Raw genomic sequence first — 22191 nt, 5'->3', positions numbered from 1 at the left:
AGACTACCAAAAAGGTCACACAATCAGTTTTGTGGTCTTCCATGTACAAAATGGCTGTCCAGAGGGGAGTTGTGGCATAGTCAGAGAGTTGGAAGATGGGACGGGCCTCTGGGGGCATAAACACAGTATTTGAACAGAAGTAGACCATTTCTAACAGAGAAGCCTGGGACGGACTTGGCATTGTGCAACATCCATTGTGCAAAATGGTAGCTCTGTAGAGAGGATTTTACAAGGGATAAGAAGTCCATGTTCACTAATACATTGGTGAAATGGTGGGGCTTTAGGATGGTGGAGGGTTCAGATGGTCCTTCATTGCCATCAAGGTACCCCCCCTTGTGGGAGAATGCATCAGGTTTGCCATTGGCCTCCATTCCAATAATGCAGCATAAACTCCAGACAAGAAAAAACAAACAGACAGGGACCATTGGATTTGGCCTTCGCGGATCACAAGTGTTCTGGGTTTTTAAGATTGGTGAATACCTGGATGGGGAAATGTGCACCCTCCGAGAGGTGATGCCACTCTTCAAGGTGGTCCTGATAACTAGCAGCTCTTGTCATAGATTTTGTAGTGCTGTTCGGTGGGACTTAGCTTTCTGGAGTAGAATGTTCATGGATGGAGAATGCTTGGTGACACTCTGAAGTTGCGACAGGGCTGCCCCCATGGAATAATTGGAAGTGTCTGTCTTGGCAACAAAAGGCTGGGATGGTTCAGGTGTTTCAATATAGGTGCAGAGATGAAGGCCTTCTTTAGTTGCTCAAGAGCCCATTGGGCCTCTGAGAGCCAGATGAATGTGGAATTCTTATGGAAGTTACGTAATGGGGGACACTACTTGGGAGATGAACCTCCAATAGAAGTTTGTGAATCTCAGGAAGCACTGGATGTCACAGGTGCTCTTTGGCAGGGCCCAGTCCACAATGGTGGTGTGGATACATAGTGATCTCATTAGGCAAGACAACATAATCCAGGAAATCAATGGTGGTGCAGTCAAACTCACATTTTTCTGATTTGGCATATAAGCTATTTTTCCTGAGGCATTCCAGCACTTGTTGGACATGCTGGTCGTGCAGAGTCTAGTTTTCTAAGAAGAATAGGATGTCATCTAAGTAGAGATCAGAATGAACTGGTATAATATATCTTTGAGGGTATTATTCGTGAAATACTGGAATGTGGCCATGGTTTTGGAGAGGCCAGAGGGCATAGCCAGGTTCTCATAGTGGCCATACCTGAGGCAGAAAGCTGTCTTCCACTCGTCACCCTCCCGGATGCAGACCAAGTTGTATACACCATGCAGGTCAAGCTTGATGAAGATCTTTGCTTTACTGACCCATTCTAGGAGCTCATTGATCAGCAGGAGAAGGTCAAACTGCATAATTTCCCGGTGGTCTCCTATCTTGACCTGGAGAGGTGCTGTGTTTTAGGAAACTGGCCAGAAGTCAGCATACTACCATCAATAGTCTCCACCTGCTCTGGGACACGCTTCCTCTGCCTGGGCAAATGGTTGGCTCCAGCAAAGGTGAAGTCCATAAAGTTTCTGGACAACCCAGAGTTGATCAATGCAAGCAGGTACAGCTTACTTCAAGTGTGACTGGGACCCAGAGCTGGAGGGGGATCTGCTGGTGTGGTTGGTGGTGCTCCTAAGGTGCATGGGAAAATGTAGGCAGCAGAGTGGATCCAGTTGGGGAATTTGCTCTCTGCATTAGGTCCAGCCATGACTCCTCTACTGGGGCTGGATCGAGTGGTTTTCTGGCACTGTAGCAGGTCTGGGATTGTGGGAGCACCTTGTGCTGAAGTGACCACTTTCTCTGTAGCACAGGCAAGGCCATTTTGGCACCAGTAATCCTTCTGCTGGTCTGTGATGAACCCCCTGGTGCTGTTTGTTTGCATGTCATCAGATCCAGAACTGGGTAAAGGACATGCATGGGGACCTTTGACCCTAGGCTCGGAATGGTCAACATCCTGTTTCTTTTCCAGGCAATTCTCAAGCAGCTGGTTCTTGATTCTTATGCAAAGCTTGATGTAGGGTACCAACTCAGTGCAGGGGTGGGGGTGGGTAGGGTTGACCAGAGCCAGATCCTCCTTTACAATATCATTCAATCCCCAGTGAAAATTATAGATTTGGGCTGCTTCATTCCAAGCGTTATCGGCATTCAGACTCCGGAAGTGGACTGTGTAGGTGGAGATAGATCACTAACACTGGCGAGGAACTATAGGGCTGCTTTGATGTTGCAGACGTGGTTGGGGCCTGGAATATTAACAAGAAGGAGTGGATGAAGTACTCAAAATCAAGCATCACGTTGACCTGTTCCAGGCTTGGTGAGGCCCACTCTAGGGCTTCTCTAGACAGTACATTGATAACATGTCCCACCTTCATCTGATTGTGTGGGTGGCACTGGTAAATAAACCCTCAAAACATGTGGCAGTCACCGCCAAACCACTCCGGCAAGGGAATTTTTGAACTACGCTCCAGGGCTTCTACCATGGGTGGGCCAAAAGATCCTAGAGGGGTCTGAACCAGCACTTGGAGGGAAGCGTTCTCTAACTTTAGCTGGGCAGTTGGCTCTAGAGGTTCTGGAGTAGCGATGACATCTCTGGGGCTGCAGCATCCAGATGATCCATCTAGGCCTGGGATCCAGTACAGTGGAGTCTGTGCAAACTGTCAGGCTCTGGTTTGTAGGCAGTCAGATCTGGTGGTTGGATCAGTGAGCAAGAACTGATACCAAGGGTTGAAGCTGAACGTAGGGTTGGGACCAGGCTGAGGGCAGCTCTGAAACTGGGGCCCAGGGACAGACTGTGGTCAGCATCCATAGACAAGCCAAATCAACATCATAGTCAGAACTCGATGCAGGCTAAAAGTCAAAGCTGGGTTGGAATCAGTGCAATGGTCTGGGGGTCAGGAGGCAGGTGTAGGGATGGTGGGGTCAGGAGTGGGTCAGGGCAGGCCATAGACAGAGCTGAAGCAGGCGGGAACAAGAGTCAGATGAGGCTAGGGGCAGGATGGAACAGGAACTGGTTCAAGAACAGGCTGGAAGCCTTGGGAGTCTGTGACACTGTAAGGCAGCAGGAGGGTTTCTGGCCAGGTAGTGCTGTTGCACAGACTAACTTGCAGCTCTGGTGGGGTGAGTGAAATACCTGTGCCTGGGGTCATCTGGCCCAGGGCCTACTCAGGGATAGGATGCTGCAGTATGCCTGAGAGCTGAGTCACTGCAGGCTCTGTTGGAGTAGGGAGCCATGTCAGGTGAGTGAGCAGCCCTGGTCTGGCTGTGGGTTTGCCTCAAAGCATAGGCGAGGGAAGAAGAAATCCTTTTTATTATTATTATTATGCATTTTTCTTTCCACATCCCACCAGCTTTAGTTCATTCTCCAACCCAGGAACTGCCAGACTGGGTCAGACCCTAGACTCCTCTAGCCTAGTCTTCTGTCTTGGACAGTGGCTAGTACAGCTGCTGAAAAGGAAGGTGCAAGAAACCTTGCAATGGGCAGGTGTAGGATAATCTGCCTCCCTAGGAAGATTTCATCCTGATCCCTAATAGTTAAAGATAGGCTTAAGCCCTGAAGCAGTAGGCTGTATTTTCTTCTAGAGTTTTTTAAGCATTAACTAGTATTACATTAAAAATCATATTAATTTATCCACTCAATTTATCTCCTTCAATGCATGGCAGAGATGATACTCAATGACTGAATATTTCTTTTTGTCCTCCTCATTTAGTCTATTGCCTCAGGCCTTATTTACTGCACATCATTCAAGCCCTGCACTGAATGCATAATTGGTCATTTCTTCATGGGCACTCTATGGTAGTCATCCCCATAGGGTCTCGTTTTACAAACATTAATGAATGTATTTTCACAACACCCATGAGAGAGGGGATGATATTACCCTGTGGGGATCTCTTGGTGTGGTCTTTCAAGGGGAACCAGCTTCTCCTGGCTGACCACCCTGAATATCTCTTCAATCAGGTCAATACCTGGACTTTCACCTCTAATTAAGGCTAGCAGGCCTTCAATTATAGGGCTTGCAGTCTGCTTCAGTCTCTTGGTTCTTTCTTGGAGACAGCCTGGTGCAGGGCTGTCTCCCCTTTACTGTCCCAGGCCTTTCTACCTTCCCTTCCATCTCTGAACTCTCTCCCTGATATCAGGTCTTGTGTCCTCTATTGGTTGCAGCTGTGGGTGCCTGTCTCCATGACTTGCAGCTCTGGCAGCTGTATGGTGGTGTGATCAAGCTGCTTGCTTGTAAACAGGAGAGGTTCTTCTCTCCCTCTGTTTAGGCTCAATATGGGGTTTGTAGACCCCCATACATACTCCCATTTTATCTATGTGGAACTGAGGCACAAGAAGATTAAGGTCAAAAGTGGCAAGTGTTCACTAATTTTGGTGCCCAACTTCAGACACCTGGGGCTAGATTGACCTAGGAACTTAGACACAGTGATACTGTGCATCACCACACCTAACTTTTAGGTCCCTAAAAAATCCCTTTGATTCACAAAGCCTGAGTTAGGAACCTAGGCTTCCCATAGAGTGAATGGGGTGAGAGGCGCTTTAGACTGCAATTTACAAAAACCAGCATGCGAGGGAGCTCCTTACGTGAGCTAGCCAATGGGAGATGCCAAAGCAAGGGGTGCGGCAGAGATAGGTGCCTAAATCTGGGCTTCAGGGAGGTGCCTAGCTCTGCTTGGGATTCTCAGCTACAAACCCTTTCTTGTCAGTAGGTGCCCACGCCATCTTAGCAAGAAAGACATCCCTGCTAACGTTTAGCCCAGTGTTAGGGTACTCATCTGGGATGTGGGAGACCCACCTGTGGGGGAGAAGGAATTTGAACAGGGATCTGCCATCTATCGGATGCTTGCCCTAATCCCTGGTCTGAGGGATATTCTGATGTAGGGGCTCCCTCAGTCTCTCCTGTGAAGCTGTTGCCAGTGACAGAGAGCAAGAATGACTCTGTAGCTTGCTGGTTCGAGTGCTCCCTTTTGAGGTGTAACTCAGGATCCAATCCCCCTACTCCCAGGCCTTTTTTAAAAGTTATTATCCACAATGCAACAGGAGAGATGCGGGAGCCGCCATAGCAAAGTAGTCCATGGCCCTGTGGCTAGGATGCTTGCCAGACAGATGATAGATCACTTTTCAAATCCCTTCTCTCCTTTCAGGTGACAGGAGACTTGAAGTGGGGGGTCTACCCATCCCAGGTGAGTGCTCTAACCCCTGGGCTAAAAGTTATGAGGGAATTCCTCCTCCTCCCCCACCCCCAGCTCTTCCATGTAAGCTCATCTGTAGGGGCCTGATCCGATAGGCAAAGCTCTAAGCACTTACTGGACAGGGATCCACAGGCAAGGTAGGTGAAGGAACACCTCTTTTCCCCCAGTTTGTGAATTGCTCTGGAACTTAGATGTGTGGATGCCTGGCATGGGACTGTGATGTGCAGAACCTAGGAACAGAAACCTAGGTAGCTTTTACTGCAAGAATGGAGGCACGGAGTGAGTTTAGGCACCTACAACATTCGGGAGCAGCTGAGTGGGGGTTTTGTGAATCCCAGTGGGGCCTGATCCTGGGATTTTGCTGCCTAAAGTGGCAGTTAGACACCAGAATGCAGAAATCCACAGTTAATGGAAGGTGAAGAGATATTTGTATAGTCTCATTTCTTACAAGTGCGACATACATGGACAAGTGTAAGATAACCCATTGCTTGTTAGAAAATGAACTCTGCCACTGTGTCCCATGGCTCAAAAGGGAAGGACTCCTGCTCTAACAGGATAGCTGGGATTCCCCTTGTGTAGAGGGAGGTTGGCATAGCTAGGTATACACTACCCACTTCTCTCCTCCAGGACTCAGTAGGCATGGCCAGAGCTCACTACACTGTGGGGAGCTTGAGCAGATAGAAGAGCCCTTTGGGAGTTGGTCCAGCCAGAGTAAATTAGAGCACCCCTGAGGTTACCCCAGGGCGGGGAGGCGATAAGTTAGCAGAGAGCCACCTATGAGCCTCACGAAGCGGAGTTCAGAGCACCCTGTTCATCCTGCTCAGCTAATGCACTCCCTATCCACCACTGAGGTGAGAAGGGAGTAGACGTGTTAGTAGACAAATTCACGGGTAAGGATAAAACATTTTTAAAAGTTTATGAACCACAGAAATATAGATTTTAAGCATTGTGGTAGGCCTGAAGAGCAGAGATAGTTCCTTACGAAAATGAGAAGCAAACACCCAGTCTAAATCCTAAACTTTTAGACTAAGCAGGAGTTGAATGAAACAGCCTTTTTCACCCCACTGGACGTCTAAATGCCTTTCAAATCAGGCCCAATACTTGGGAAACTCCCACCCTGAAATTTTATCAGATTTGGGCTTCATCGTGGAGTTTGGAAAACCCAAATAAAGCCCCCAAAGCCTTCCTAAGAGAGTAAAGGGGAGATTTCCAAAGGCACAAAGGGGAAAATGTTTAGAATGCTAAACATAAAGCAGGAAGGTTACAGAGCCCTGAAGTACTGGAAATATATATTTACCTCGATCTGCAGGTGGAGTCAGACTGATAAAACTTCTACATTGCTCACCTAAAAGACATATACAAATTTAAAGTTTAAAAATAAAATGCAGAACTAGATGAATAAAATGCAAAGAAAGGCAAAATGTCCTCCTGTATTCAAATTAGCATGAATGCATGTATAAACATACGTGCTGGTTTTAGTTTAGAACTGCCCCTAAGGGGAGCACTTGTTTTAGTATACCATGCACTATATTTTCCAGCCCAAACTAAGTGAACGAAGCACTACAGTTATGATAATAACTGCATAAAACTCAGGACATTCAGAATCCAGGTTCCCAAACCATTATAAATCTTGCCTTCTTTACAGTATGGTCTTCCATGCATGATCACATAAGACCCCACATAAGGAGCCCTCTGAGACACCGATGTTGATTTTTAACTAATTTTTGAATGCTAGTTAAGTCCCAAAGGGTTGGGGAAAAGTTACTGTTGTGCTAATATTCAAACAGGATCAAAAAGGTTGACCCTGGTTATTAGCAGCCAATTAGCCTGACATGGACCCCAGGAAAATACTGGAAAAGCTGATGTGGGATGCAGCTGTAACTGCCGTGCTTGGTTTTCAGGATAGAGTGATGTGAACAGGGAAGTAAAGAGTGGGGAGGAATGCCTAGTTTATTTGTTCTGTTTTGGAGAGCTTGATTTTTTTTAAACGAGATTATAAATTTGGTTGGCCAACATAAATGTGTTGACATAATACACTTAGACTTTGTAAGGCATTTGACTTAGAACTGTATGACATTCTGATTAGAAACTGAGCTCTATACAAAATCAATGCAGTATCTAATAAATTAATTAAAAACTGGCTGACTGTGTCAAATGTGGAGGTGCTTTTTAATAATTATTAATACTGAATCTGGATCTGCCACTAGTGTGATGAGTCCATACCATACATGGGAATGCGTATTTCACCCTAAGGGGCTGACTGGGTAGCAGAGCCTTTCAATCTAGAGAAAGATAGAGGAGGCCCTTTCTGGTGGTCTAAGGGTCTGCCTACCTCAATTACTGTGTCCTCACTGGCGCTGCGCTCCCCCACCCCCACCCCGCCCCCATGTGTGTGTCTCTTAGACTTCTGGGGCAGATCCTGTTGTTCTTTGTGTGGCACTAAGCTGAGCCACTCTAGGATTCATTCTCAGTGAATTGTCAGAGAACTTGTCTGTCCTTCTGGACACATGCGGTGAATTGTAGGAAGGTACCATAGGGTTGTTTAGCCTGTATCCACACTGAAAAGTGAAAGCAGTACCCAGGCTCTGGCCTATAGCCCCCCTCTGGACCAGCTAGCCTGGGTGTCAAGCACCATCAAACTCAGGGGAGAGGGTTGCATATGGAGGGGAGGGGGGTTAGCAGCATCACCCAAGGAGGAGTCTGAGTTGGATCTGCAATGAAGACAGACCCTAATAGTCACCTAACATCTTACACTTAAGAGTCTCTAAGTGATAATCCCAGAGGGAGTAGCCTTAACTGCTTTAGCCCACACTCCTGGGGGAGCGTTGCTACCAGTCTGAACAGGGTGGGTGAGATTAAGAGAACCAGATTGAGAATAAGACACACAGGAGGATCTGGGCTGTCCAGGGGAATGTGAGTTGCTTCTCTTCTGTTCCTGTAACTGAAGAGGAAAGTCTTTCTAATTTAGCTTGTAGGGAAGCATAAGGTTAGATAAAACTAAGTATACGTGTGGGCTTTTTGTTGTTTTCAAATCCCCTTTCTCTAATGCTTTGTTCCAACTACTAAATAAAATAGTCACTCTCACTTGTCACAGGTTCCTGAAGGTAGGAAATGTGGGTGCCTGACCCCAGCCAGATCTCCAGGGTGAAAAGCAGTGGTACATGGGGTAGTGCATTCAGGACCTGGTCTAAAAGTGGAAAAATTGTGAGATTCCATCCCAATATAGGTAAAGGCAAGATGTTGAACACCTTCGAGGGTGCACTCAGAGAGATCAAAAAGGGAACCACCGTGCAGATTAGCTACATAACTGTGATGCTAACCAATAGATCTCAAAAAGTAATTGTAGATGGGCAACTGTCATCCATGAAGGGTGTTTCTTGTGGGGTCCTCCTGGGATCTAATCAATAATCTAGGAGAAAATATAAGACCACTTCTGAAAAAGTTTGTAGGTGACTCAAAAATGGTGGAGTGGAACATGATAATAAGGACAGATCAGTTATAAAGAGCAGTTCAGACTGCATAGGATATAGCCTACTGCAAGTTCATACACCCATGAACCAGAAGATAGGACAGAAATGACTCAGAAAAGGATTTAGATGGCATAGTGGCAAACAAATACAGAGAAGTTCTCAGTGTGAGGCTGTGGCTAAGATGCCTAATGCAATACCCGGGTGAATAAATAGGGGAATATTGAGTACCAATAGGGAGGTGTTATAATTTCTGCATATGGCACTAGCAAGACCATTGTAATCATTGGGGTTGCTCATTAAACCTAGGGTGCCTGTAGAGTGGAAGGTGTACCACAACCCAGAGGTGGTGTAATAATTGGGCCGATAATTTTTTCTGAATTGTGAGCTCAACTGGAAAAACCATGAGAAAGTTTATAATGTGTCACAACAACTTATAACAATAAATGTTAATGGGAAAAGGTGCAAAAGGAAGACAAAGACTGAATTAGTACAAACAAAAAGGCCAAATGATACAACTCAAGGACTGTGTTATGATCAAGTCGGGTAAACAAGAGAAGTGTGGGACTGGAAATTAATGAACCAAAATTGGTGTGTCAGAATTTAGGCCAAATTGGTGAACTAAATAATAATGAAGGGATGGGGTATTTCACCCATCACTCCCTTCTGGGGTCCTCAAAAAAAGATTTTGGGGACAATTGCCGACTGAAAAAAGGGGAAGGAGCAATCTTCACCATCATGGCTGCCACACTCCCTGTCCCCTGGGACCCCAGAATCCAGCATGACACCATTATGTCTTTGTCATCCTGATCCTGAGAGATGTCCTGACCAGGCCAGGCCAGACAGAGGGACCCAGATGACATCATCACCTTCACTGGCTCCAGTTATATCCCGAACACTACCTGGGATGTGAGACTTTGTCACATACGCATGCCCACTTACGCACACAGTGTCCTTTAGCTAGGATTGTATGCTTTGCAACACTGTGACCAGAAAGGCAAATAAAATCAATTCCCTAAACAGCCTCATGCTGGTACAAGTTTCCCAAGTCTCGGTGTGGCTGATCACACCATGTGCCATGCTTATGTTGCTGGGCCTATATTTCTCCATGAGTGCGGTTACAAGTGAGAGTCAACACCAGAAGTGGAAGCTGCATTTTCTCGCTTTGCTGTTCTTTTCTTTTTCACTCCTGTGTTTGTCTTGTTTTGTCTTCTAGGAAGTGGGATTAGACTTTAACAACCATAGCAACAACAGCTCCTCAACTAACTTCTCTTTTCCCCCAAAAGAACAGTTATTACCATTTTTAATATCATCTAAATGACTGTCAGACAAGGGGAGGAGGTTCTTCTAAAGACTCTTTCTACCTAAAGGGAAAGGGAATAAAGTTTGTTGTTAAAATGAAAACCTTATTTAATCCTTTACATTTCAAATGCTTTAACGGTTTCTCCTTTTTCTGTATCTTTAACAAAAAGAATGCTAATGGTTTGTTTGCCATGGTACTGAGCAGGCTGAGTTCTCTGCAGAAAAAACCTGAATCTTATTTAAAACTGTTTAATGCTGGACATTGCCAGGGTTGTGTTAACAGCTTTGACTCTTTGGGCCCATTTAGTCCATCTAAATTAATACAATGGAAGCAAACATTGTAGGTACTTAAGCAGCTAGGCCCTGCAGTCACCAGTCCTTGTGCAGCCCAGTAACCACTCTGACCTGTGGCTAAGGGAAAGGGTATTTGACTAGGGCTGGCAGGAAAGGGAAAGGTTGCAAATACCCTAGGTACTGAAATTGTTATGATTCAAAGTGAGCAATAACAGATCCTGTTGGTTAGGGCATAATGACAAACATTTTCAAATAAATTCAGGGAGATTTATGGTCTCTGGTGGGAGAGGGAGGGAAGAGGTGTCCAAGCTGGTGCTGGACTCTGTCTCTCCCAACCTCACCCCCATATACCCTAAATTCAGCCCCATTCCCATCCCTCAATCCCCTTTGTACCCCAACCTCACCCTCATGCACCCCCATGCACCCACTACTCCATCCCCCATGCACCTTGTGATGCTGTAGAAAAAGAAAGATGCAGGTTCCAGGGTGCTGCTTTGAGGTACATAGTGCCACACATGCTTACACTAAGGTATGATCACTGATGTATCGACACTCTTGCACAATTGTGATAAATCTTATACAAAGTGTGCATTGTAAGGTATCATTGGAAAATGGAAAAGCTGTGATCCGTTGAACAACGTTATCCCAATGGCCCACCTTGATTATCATACACATTGTAAGGAGAGTCATCACTTTAGATAAGCTATTACCAACAGGAGAGTGGGTTTGTGTGTGTGTTGGGAGGGGGTGGGGAGAAAACCTGGATTTGTGCTGGAAATGGCCCACCTTGATTATCATACACATTGTAAGGAGAGTGATCACTTTACATAAGATATTACCAGCAGGAGAGTGGGGTGGGGGGAGAGAAAACCTTTTGTAGTGATTATCACCCATTTTTTCATGGTTTGTGTGTATAAAAACGTCTTCTGTACTTTCCACAGTATGCAACCAATGAAGTGAGCTGTAGCTCACGAAAGCTTATGCTCAAATAAATTGGTTAGTCTCTAAGGTGCCACAAGTCCTCCTTTTCTTTTTGTTATCCTGTTTATATGCCTGTATTGTCATTGCATAAGAAGCTGTGAATCTTTGCTGTGTATTGGCATCTCAGACATGTTGTGTTCCTGGATAACACCCCTGAGATGAATTGATTCGGAGAGACGTATTGCAAGCTAGCCGACTTAACATCACTGCTACTGTCCTAACCCAGAGACTCTGAAATCAACTGTAATGTACATGATTCATTTTCACCTTTTAATAACTCTCTTCTTTTCTTTTTTTGTTAATAAATCTTTAGTTAGTTTACTAAAGATTGACTGCAGTGTGGTATTTGGTGAGATCCTGAAGTATGTATTGACCTGGGTGAATGTCTGGTTCTTTGGAACTGGAAGGACCGAATATATGTGATTTCTGGTTGTAATAACCATTTATCAGAGAAGTCTGGCTTGTACGGGTAGTTCAAGGGGGACTAGAGGGCCTGAAGGGGACTGTCTGTGGCTTCGTAATACCTAATATAGTATTAAAATCATAGAATCATAGAAGATTAGGGCTGGAAGAGACCTCAGGAGGTCATCTAGCCCAACCCCCTGCTTAAAACAGGACCAACCCCAACTAAATATTCCCAGCCAGAGCTTTGTCAAGCTGGGCCTTAAAAACCTCTAAGGATGGAGATTCCACCACCTCTCCCGGTAACCCATTCCAGTGCTTCATCACCCTCCCAGTGAAATAGTTTTTCCTAATATCCAACCTAGACCTCCCCGACTGCAACTTAAGACCATTGCTCCTTGTTCAGTCATCTGCCCCCACTGAGAAGAGCCGAGCTCCATCCTCTTGGGAACCCCCTTCAGGTAGTTGAAGGCTGCTACCAAATCCCCCCTCACTCTTCTCTTCTGCAGACTAAATAAGCCCAGTTCCCTCAGCCTCCCCTCATAAGTCATGTGCCCCAGCCCTCTAATCATTTTTGTTGCCCCACGCTGCACTCTCTCCAATTTGTCCACATCCTTTCTGTAGTGGGGAGCCCAAAACTGGATGCAATACTCCAGATGTGGCCTCACCAGTGCCAAATACAGGGGAATAATCACTTCCCTCGATCTGCTGGCAATGCTCCTACTAATGCAGCCCAATATGCCATTAGCCTTCTTGGCAACCAGGGCACACTGCTGACTCATATCCAGCTTCTCATCCACTGTAATCCCCAGGCCCTTTTCTACAGAACTGCCACTAAGCTAATCAGTCCCCAGCCAGTAGCAGTGTATGGGATTCCTCTGTCCAAAGTGCAGGACTCTGCACTTGTCCTTGTTGAACCTCATCAGTTTTTTTTTGTGCCCAATCCTCCAATTTGTCTAGGTCACTCTGTATCCTATCCCTACTCTCCAGCATATCTACCTCTCCCTCCCAGCTTAGTGTCTATTTTGGAAGCACACATTTGTTAAAGGCTTCGTGAAGTCTTGTGATAGAGTACACCATCAGTGTGTGGTATATGCCCTATATTCTGGCAGTCTGACCTGAGACTGGCGCTCTTAGCTGTGTCCCATTCAGGCAGCGTGACATCCCCTTCCCATCCCCTGTGTAATCCCCTCCACACACCAGAAGCCTCAGACAAATGGATAGACTTTGATTTTGCCAGCTGCAATCAATATGGTGAACATAATGTGTGGGGAAGCTGAGGCAAACAAGCTCAAAGCCATACCGCTCTCCAACAACACAGTGAAGCAAAGGATTGAAGCGAGAGCAGCAGCTTAGGAAAACACTGGTGGAGCATCTGGAAAACATGGATGCTTTTGCTCTTCAAGTTGATGCAAGCACTGAGGGTCATGTTGCACAATTCTTGGGTTTTGTGAAATACACAGGAAGGGTGCAATTCCCAGAGACATTGTGTTCTGTGTCCCTCTTCCCAGACAAGGAATGTTCAATGTGCTACATGGCTACATGCAAAACAAAAATCTACCGTGTGATCACATAGTGGGCTTTTGTACAGATAGAGCTCCATCTATGGCAGGCCACAAACCAGGTCTGCATGCCTTGGTAAAGAAAGTGCTCCATCTGCTGTGTGAAATAACTGCATGATTCACAGATAACAACTGGCACCTATACTTCTGAGTCCAGAGCTAGGATGTTTTGCAGCAGGTCTCATCTATTGTGAATGATCCAGACTCCAGACTCAGCTTCTTTGTGCATGCCTGTTTGCAAAATGGTGTGAAGAAATGGGGTCCAATCATAGAATCATAGAATATCAGGGTTGGAAGGGACCTCAGGAGGGCATCTAGTCCAGCCCCCTGCTCAAAGCAGGACCAATCTCCAACTAAATCATCCCAGCCAGGGCTTTGTCAAGCCTGACCTATTGTTATTGTTGTCATGATGTATTGTTATTCCACACTGAAGCTCATTGGCTCTCAAGAGGAAAATACTGGGACAATTTTCTGAGCTGAGAGACAAGCTTCATGCTTATTCAAAGGACTGCAAAAGAGTGAATTTGTTGATTTTCTCTGTGACCAAAGGAGATTTTGCCGTCTTACTTGTGTCACAGACATATTTGGGAAACTGAATAAATTGAACATAGGTCTGCAAGGAAGGAACACCCATGTCCTTTAGCTGAGTGATTGAATCACAGGATTCATAAAGAAAATAAATTGTTTTCTGGAAGACTGATTTACTGAAGACAAACTATGAAACCTTCCCGCAGCTTTGTAAGTTCCTGGCTAACAATGGAATTATTCAGCCTCCCACGTAGGTGACGGTGGTGCATCTCAAAGGAACAGTTTGCATCCTTTTTCCCTGACTTGGCAGTGACTAAGTATGATTGGGTGTGAAATCCCTTTCACTGCAAGCCTGATTCCAGCTGCTGAAATTGAACAGCTGATTGAAATGTCCTGCGATTGATTCTTGTGAGGAACATGTGCATAGACATCGACTCTGTGGGTGCTCTGGGGCTGAAGCACCCATAGGGAAAAAAAGAATGGGTGCTCTCACCCACTGGCGGGCCCTGCCGATCAGCTCCACCTCTCTCCCCCAGCACCTCCCACCCACTGCTGATCAGCAGTCCAGCGGCAGGCAGGAGGCACTCGGGGGGGGGGAGGGAGTAAGGAGGAAAGTAGGAAAGTACAGTCTAGGTGCAGCTACTCTAAGGTGGGTTAGTAACTGGTTGGAAAACCATTCCCAGAGCGTAGTTATCAGTGGTTCACAGCTGGAAGGGCATAACAAGTGTGGTCCTGCAGGGATCAGTTCTGGGTCTGGGTCAGTTCAATATTGTCATCAATGATTTAGATAATGACACAAACTTATAAAGTTTGTGGATGATACCAAGCTGTGAGAGGTTTCAAATGCTTTGGATGACACAATTATAATTCAAAATGATCTGGACAAACCGGAGAAATGGTCTGAAGTAAATAGGGTGAAATTCAATAAGGGAAAATGCAAAGTACTCCACTTAGGAAGGAACAATCAGTTGCACACATACGAAATGGGAAATGACTGCCTAGGAAGGAGTACTGCGGAAAGGGATCTGGGGGTCATAGTCGACCACAAGCTAAATGTGAATCAACACTGTAACACTTGCAAAAAAAAAAGCAAAAATCATTCTGGGACGTATTAGCAGGAGTGTTGTAAGCAAGACACGAGAAGTAATTCTTACGCTCTACTCCACACTGCTTAGGCCTCAGCTGGAATATTGTGTCCAGTTCTGGGCACCACATTTCAGGAAAGATGTGGACAAATTGGAGAAATTCAAGAGGAGAGCAACAAAAACTATTGAAGATCTGTAAAACGTGATGTATGAGGGAAGACATAAAAAATGGGTTTGTTTAGTTTGGAGAAGAAAAGACTGAAAGGGGACATCATAACAGTTTTCAAGCACATAAAAGCTTGCTTTAAGAGGGAGAAAAGGGAGGAGAGAGAGAAAAATTGTTCTCCTTAATCTCTGAGGATAGGGCAAGAAGCAATCCGCTTAAATTGCAGCAATGGCTGTTTAGGTTGGATATTAGAAATAACTTCCTAACTGTCAAGGTGGTCAAGCACTGGAATAAATTGCCTAGGAAGGTTGTGGAATCTCCATCACTGGAGATTTTTAAGAGCAGGTTAGACAATCACCTGTCAGTTTAGAAAATACTTAGTCCTGCTATGAGTGCAGGGGACTGGACTAGATGACCTCTTGAGGTCCCTTCCTATCCCACAATTCTATGTTTCTATGATTCTAAGAGTGAAATGTTTACAAGCAACTAAAAGTGAAAACATGCATTTAAAGGTCTGAAACTTAATTTTCCAAGTTTTGATTCCAGGCTTTGTTAAGATGGCTTTTTTTGCCCACACTCTTCCGGCAAGATTGTCAGACTCTCTCCCAATGGCCCAAAGATGTTGGTGCCTTTGTCTTCTTAGGTGAAAGGCAGAGACATAACTTGGCATTCTCTATCCCCCCTCTTATAGTCCAGTGAACCTTTGAAGTGTATTCTTCTGAGTCTTACCTTGTAATGTAAAGTTTATTCAAGCAGTAAAGAAGGCAACATAGGTGAGGGAGGCTCCATGCTCTTTCTCCTCATCTGTTTTTGCTGAAATGCAACATTGCTTTGTCTCCTGCCATCTCTTCCCCCTCTGTGATGAGGACCCTGGTTATTACTTATGTATAAATTAAGGTAAAATTTAGGATAAACCTTGTTAACAAATTTTGCCTAGGCAGGGTTGTGTGCATTTGAACATGTGATAACAACATCATACAGGGGATTCATAACTTGACATATAACTTTGCTACACACAGTTCACCATATATTGACCAGCGAGTTATTAGTTTTCCAGTGATATCGAACAAGGCATATTTTGCACAAAGCTTGTTGTAGTGATGTGTAGGCTGTGAGTACAGGGGTGCTTTTGGTCACACTCTCTTGCAGAGCTGCAGGAGGGCTAACCACTGGCTTAGCCAGAAGCAGCAGGTTAGAGCCCTCTTACAGTCATGGGGACACTATTGCCTAAATTTAGAGACTGCTGGGTGTGTCTGGCTCTCACGCTTCCTTGCTCAATGCCCTCGCAACACTCCCTTGTTCACTAGCTCCTCTGGTCACTCAGGAGCTGACTTTTTAAACCCCTGTTCCTCAGTAGCCATGCCCCCTTATCAAGGGATCCTACAGGAATTAGGGATCAAAGGGTGGCAGGCTAAAGCCTTGTTAGGAAGCTCTCAGCCTTGCCTAGTAGGGTGCTAGGCTCAGCAAACGGCTCCTCAGACAGACCACACAATAAACTTCCATCAAGCAGTGCATGGCAAGCAGCAAACAAACAACAACAAACAGACAACAAACTCACTCCAAGCGTCACATAGTTGCTCCTCCTTTACCTGGAGAACTCCCTCGCAAAACTCCCCTGTTTGCTACTCCTGTTCACTAGCTCCTTTATCTGTTTTATCAAAGCTGTTCAGTGGTTCAGCAGCTGCAAGCAGGTTAGTACACCCACACCACAAATGAATACGAAGCAGAACCACTCTCAAACATCCCTGCACTTCAGAACATAGTACAATGTGGAGGTAGAGAAAGGGGACTGGGGGAGGGTCAGAGATTCTATGGCCAGAAGGGGTCACTGTGATCTTCTAGTCTGACCTCCTGCATAGCTCAGGCCAGAGAACGTCGCTGAATTAATTCCTCTTTGAACTAGAGCAGATCTTTTAGAAAACATGCAATCTTGATTTAAAAATTGCCAGTGATGAAGAATTCATCATGTTCCAATGATTAATTACCCTCACTGATAAAATGTTATGTCTTATTTTCAGTCTGAGTTTGTCAGTCCTCAAATGTCAGCCATTGGATTGTGTTATATCTTTGTCTGTTAGATTGAAGAGCCCACTATCAAATATTTACTCCCCATGAAATACGTATAGACTAATCAAGTCACCGCTCAGCCTTCTCTTTGTTAAACTAAATAAACCGAGCTCCTTGAGTCTATCACCATAAGGCAGGTTTTCTAATCCTGTAATAATTCTTGTGGCTCTTCTCTGAACCGTCTCAAGTCATCAACATCCTTCTTGAATGATGGGCATCAGAGCTGGACACAGTATTCCAGAAGTGGTCACACCATCAGATACAGAGATAAAATAATCTCTATACTTCTACTCAAGATTCCTCTGTTCATGCATTAACCCTTTTGGCCACTGCATCACACTGGGAGTTCAAATTCAGCGGACTATCCAGCATGATCCCCAAGTCTTTTTCAGAGTCACTGTTCCCTAGGATAAAGTCCCCCATTCTGTAAGTATGGCCTACATTCTTTAGTACTTCTTGCATAAACATTTGCAGTTGGTCATCTTAAAACTCATATTGTTTGCTTGTAACCACTTTGCCAGGTGATCCTGATCACTTTATATCACTGACCTGTCTTCTTCATTATTTACCCTACCCCAATCTTTTTGTCATCTGCAAACTTTATCAGTGATGATTTTGTTTTCTTCCAAGTCACTGATAAAAATATTAAATAGCACAGGGCTAAGAACCAGTCCCTTTGGGACCCCACCAGAAACACACCAGTTTGATGTTGATTCCTCCTTTACAATTACATTTTGAGACCTGTCGGTTAGCAAGTTTTTAATCCATTTAATGTGTGCCATGTTAATTGTTTAGTATTCTAGTTTCTCAATCAAGATCTCATGCAGTACCAAGCCAAAAGCCTTACAGCAGTGTAAGTATATTACATCAACACAATTAACTTTGTCAACCAAACTTGTAACCTCATTAAAAAAAAAAGATATCAAGTTATTTTGACAAGATCTACCTTCCATAAAATAGATTGGTATGCTGATTAGCATTAATGTTATTGCCCTCCTTTAATTCTTTATTTACCCTTTAAGTATTTATCTATAAGAAACCACTGTAGAGGGCATGGCAGAAGCCAGGACCCCATCTCTTGTGATGTAGTTTGTGATGTCCCAGGTGTGGAGAAAAAAAGGGACCCCTCTTCCCCAGCTTCCCTTCCCTTCCTGACTGTGGTTCACCAGCCTAACCCTAAACCTAGGTATGTCTTTACTAGGGCTACTTGAAAATTTTGTGTTAACTTGTTTTTGACTCAGAATTGGGTTTTAAACTAAATGAAATTTTTCATGAAATATGCCTGCTTTCCCTGAAAATGTTTGATTTTGACTGGAAAACTGAAAAACCCTGAACCAAAAAGTTTTTGTCCAAAAAATGAATAGTATTTTTAACAAAAAAAAAGGAAATGTGTATGATCATATAACATGTGTGCACACCTTTTTGCAATAGAGAGGAGTTGAGAGTAGACAGTGGATGCAGCTAACGGTGACAAGCGAGGCACAGAGTTTGAGGAATGGGCTGGCACTGTCATGTTAGTGCACAGAAAGAATTCGTGAAAGGACAGTTCCTGTGGCCCAGGGTGTCTTGGCCTGGCCTTCTGCCTTGGCCCCCCAAGCAGCAACTCCAACAAAAACTAGGAAATCCAGATGTCTTCATACAGCACCTTTCCCCTCTGACACCACACACTCACACCCACCTTCTGCTCCTCTAGAGCCCCTCCCTGGCTGAATGGTGTGTGTGCATGATTGGGCTGGTAGGGCAATCGCCACCCCCAGGGTACTCTACGGAAAAGGGCCAGTCCTCTAACAAGGAAGAAAAGAATGCACAGGGGATTGCGGAGCAGAACTAAGGTGACCAGATAGCAAGTTTGAAAAATCGGGATGGGAGGTCATGGGGAGGTAATAGGATCTGATAGAACACAAAGCCCCTAATAACCAGAATGGTCCAAATAAAATCGGGACATCTGGTCACCCTAAGCAGAACAGGGAGGACTGGGGCTGGGCCTAGAGTGGAGCAGAGCTCTCCCCCAGTGGTGAATTCAGGGAATAGATTTGCTCTGTAGTGCCGCCTAGCTGTGTGTTGAAGCATTTGCTTGGGCTAACATGGCAGTCATTCCAGCCTGGGTAAAGCAACAGCAGCAGCAGAGGAGTTGGGTGCTGGGGCCATGCAGTGGCAGAGGAGTTGGGCCCCAAGGGCATGCCATGGAAAAGGATAAAGGGAGGGTGGCCTCACTGTTAGGAGGTGGGTGAGAGAATCCCTCCCCCTTTGAATCAGGGGCCAGAGATGAAGCTGGGGGAAACTTAGGTGAAGACTCAAATTTGTTTTCAAAAGGTTCGTTACGAAAACAGAGTTCCCTTGACTGGTGGGGGCTCCTCCAAACTCAGTCAATTTGCTTCCCCTCCAGGTGATCAAAAGAATACCCCTGCTTCAAGTTCAACAGATTTGTGGAAACTTGGCTCCAGCCTCTTGCTCTCACGAATGAGTCTCAAACCTCCCTCCCAGCCCCCATCCAGATCCTCTGACAAAAGCTCATTAAATTGATTCCAATCAGCTTGTCCTTTCAGCCACTCACAGCACAAGATACAAAAGCTCTCTCGCCTCTGCAGTCTACAGGGATCACTCCCTCCAGAATGTCTCTGTTTCCCATCTCCTAGGCTTTGTTCTGTCTTAACAGAGGGGCGCCTCTGCTGATCCCTGTTGTTTACAATTTAAGATGTCAAGCCCAGTGCACAGCAGAACTGGGATCCCCAGATTTATGGCTGCTAGTTGCTGAGGGTTTGATGTTTATAGGTCTGGAGTGATCTGACTCTTCTGTTGTCTTTTTTCTGTTTCTCTCTCTCTTTGGGATTACAGGGGCAGTACGTGTAGTAACTTGGAAATCTGGATTTATAATGCGCACCATACTTGTACTAAATAAACAGCCTTATCTTACAAAGATCCAAGATCAATCAACAGTGTCATTTTATGGCAAACTAATTTCATTCTATGCCATCTTGGTGTTTAGTGTTACTCAGATTGGGGCTAGTTTATGTACAAGTATTTATGATGAATAAATGGCCAAGTTATTCTTCAGCAGGGAAAAAATGCTTCTTCTGCCTTTCTTTAGGAGTGACAGCATCATGATGAAAAGAAAATGATCAAATTTCATCTTCTTAGCAGGAGGCACAGAGAATGAGGAACCCCAAAAAGAAAATCCATTTCTTTTACAATAAAATGTCATTCTTAGCACAAAACCAGGGCTTCTCTTGAAATTCTTTACCTAGGAAACACTCCTCATGTTTCTGTAGTATTTACACAAGATCTGCTGTAAATTAACACAATATGTACATTAACACGACATTTTAAAATAAGAAATAACATTGCCCTGCCTATTCTGCAATCAGGGATCTAAAGAGATTATTCCCATCAGACATGTTTGTTTTAATCCAGTTCACAGATATCAGAAAAGTAAAAAACAATTTCAAACCTTCTTTCTCATTAAAAGCCTTTTAACTTGCTGCTCTTACCATAAGAGCAAATATTGTTAATTTCTAATGGTGGTAGCCCTAATCAGTTAATGCTCATCTAACCATCTAATGCTAATCACTGAAATCGAGAATCTGCACGGCAGTCTGCTGTTCTAAACTTCATAACAGTTATTTCTAAGGGTTTATTTGAACATGTTTCTGTCCAATCCTTCCTGAAGCTTTGGATCTTCTCCCTCTGGAGAAGTGGCACCCTTGTGCTGATACCTTTCCCCCTCAATAAACAAACAGCACTAAAGCAGCAGAAGAACAGGGAACAGGAGATAATCAGGAAGCATTTTGGCTAAACACTTTTTGAAGTAAATGTGTCTGGCTGTCACTCACCTTCCCCATTAATAATCTCCTCACATGAATACCAGATGCCAGCGTGAAACTTTCGGTCAATGAACTTGTCATCGCCTGTCTCCCAGATATACTGAACGGCGTTGCTATTGTTCAGACCAGAGCTATTGAAGCGGATGCAGTGAGTCCCTTTCCCCTGATCTGTACAGAAAGGTTTTGCAACTTTTCTTGTCCCTTCACACCAGTAACTGCTGCTAAATGCTGTGATAGAGAAGATTAACGAGAGGAAATTGAGGGAGAGTGCTGCTGAGGCTCTCTGCCGTCTGTCCATGCCCATGTCTGAAATCTGCCTACTTGCAGGGCCAGCATCAGTGTTAAAGTGTGCTGAAAAAGCCAGGGATAATGCTTTTCATCTGGTTGTATGGGGAAGCATCCACTGAAATTCACTCTTCAGTTCTGGATTTCCACCAGTGAATTGTACCAGTTTGGTAGTTAAGATGATAAACAGAAATTGTAGGCTCATTGTTCGGCAAGAAAGAAAACAGGACACAGCAGATCTGTCCAGCCAGTGAAACCTGTGCAGGAAATGTAAAGGGGGGAAAGGATACTGGGAGTGTGTCTGTTGAATCAGAAGACTCAGGGATTAGTCTGTATCAGAAAAAAATAAAATAAAATAAAAAAGAGGAGTCCTTGTGGCACCTTAGAGACTAACATATTTATTTGGGTATAAGTTTTCATGGGTTATCCCAGGCACAGGTGTGTGATACAGACAACATTCCTGACTAGGGAGGGCAGCTCAGGCTTCAGAACATCTTGTTAAATTTAATACTAATTATGGAAGGAGTGAATGTTATTTGTAGGGAGATTCTTAAGGAGATGAGCCCTATCCCTGAGATGGAGCATGGGGAATCCTCCATAGCCCAGGGGGACAGGAAATCTGCCTGGAACCATACCAATTACAAAGGCAAGAAGTATGTGTTTGCCTTTGTCATTAATGGAGCCACTGCAGTCTACCCCCAGTACTGCAAAGTGTCTCCATGGAATGCAGTTTGGTGAAGCAGTGCAGAGGGCTGAATTGCCCGAGGTGCCATTCCCTCTGCACTGGTGCCAATCCTGACCCTTCCTCAGGAAAAGGAAGAGCTGGCTGGGGTACAATCCAAACAAGTGAAGAGATGCGTCACCTCTTTCTCTGTGACCCTGATTGCCTCACAAGGCCTTGCTACTGAAGCTGTCTTCAACAAGTCAGCAACAAGCAAGCACTCTATGTCTATGTACTGGGCAGCCCTGGTCCAACGCTTTGGGTCCTGGAGCCTGCGTGCAACATCATAGACTTCCACTGTTCTCCACCAGTCTTGGTTAATG

General features: G+C 44.9%; 1 protein-coding gene across 1 annotated transcript in view; it reads right to left on the bottom strand.

The window, feature by feature from the left end:
• The window catches only part of GSG1L2 (GSG1 like 2), a 65254-nt gene extending 44088 nt beyond the window's left edge, over window positions 1-21166 (bottom strand). Inside the window, exons 1-2 of the mRNA XM_077834033.1 lie at window positions 20872-21166; window positions 6485-6532 (exon numbers count right to left, since the gene is read on the bottom strand). Of these exons, the coding sequence (XP_077690159.1) occupies window positions 6485-6532; window positions 20872-21166 (343 nt within the window). The remainder of the gene's footprint in view (window positions 1-6484; window positions 6533-20871) is intronic.
• Between the last annotated feature and the right edge of the window lie 1025 nt (window positions 21167-22191).

The sequence above is a fragment of the Eretmochelys imbricata genome, chromosome 14, assembly GCF_965152235.1.
Source record: "Eretmochelys imbricata isolate rEreImb1 chromosome 14, rEreImb1.hap1, whole genome shotgun sequence".
Classification (NCBI taxonomy): Eukaryota; Metazoa; Chordata; order Testudines; family Cheloniidae; genus Eretmochelys; species Eretmochelys imbricata.
Note: the sequence above shows the minus strand (reverse complement) of the source record. Positions and strands in the feature narration are given on the sequence as shown.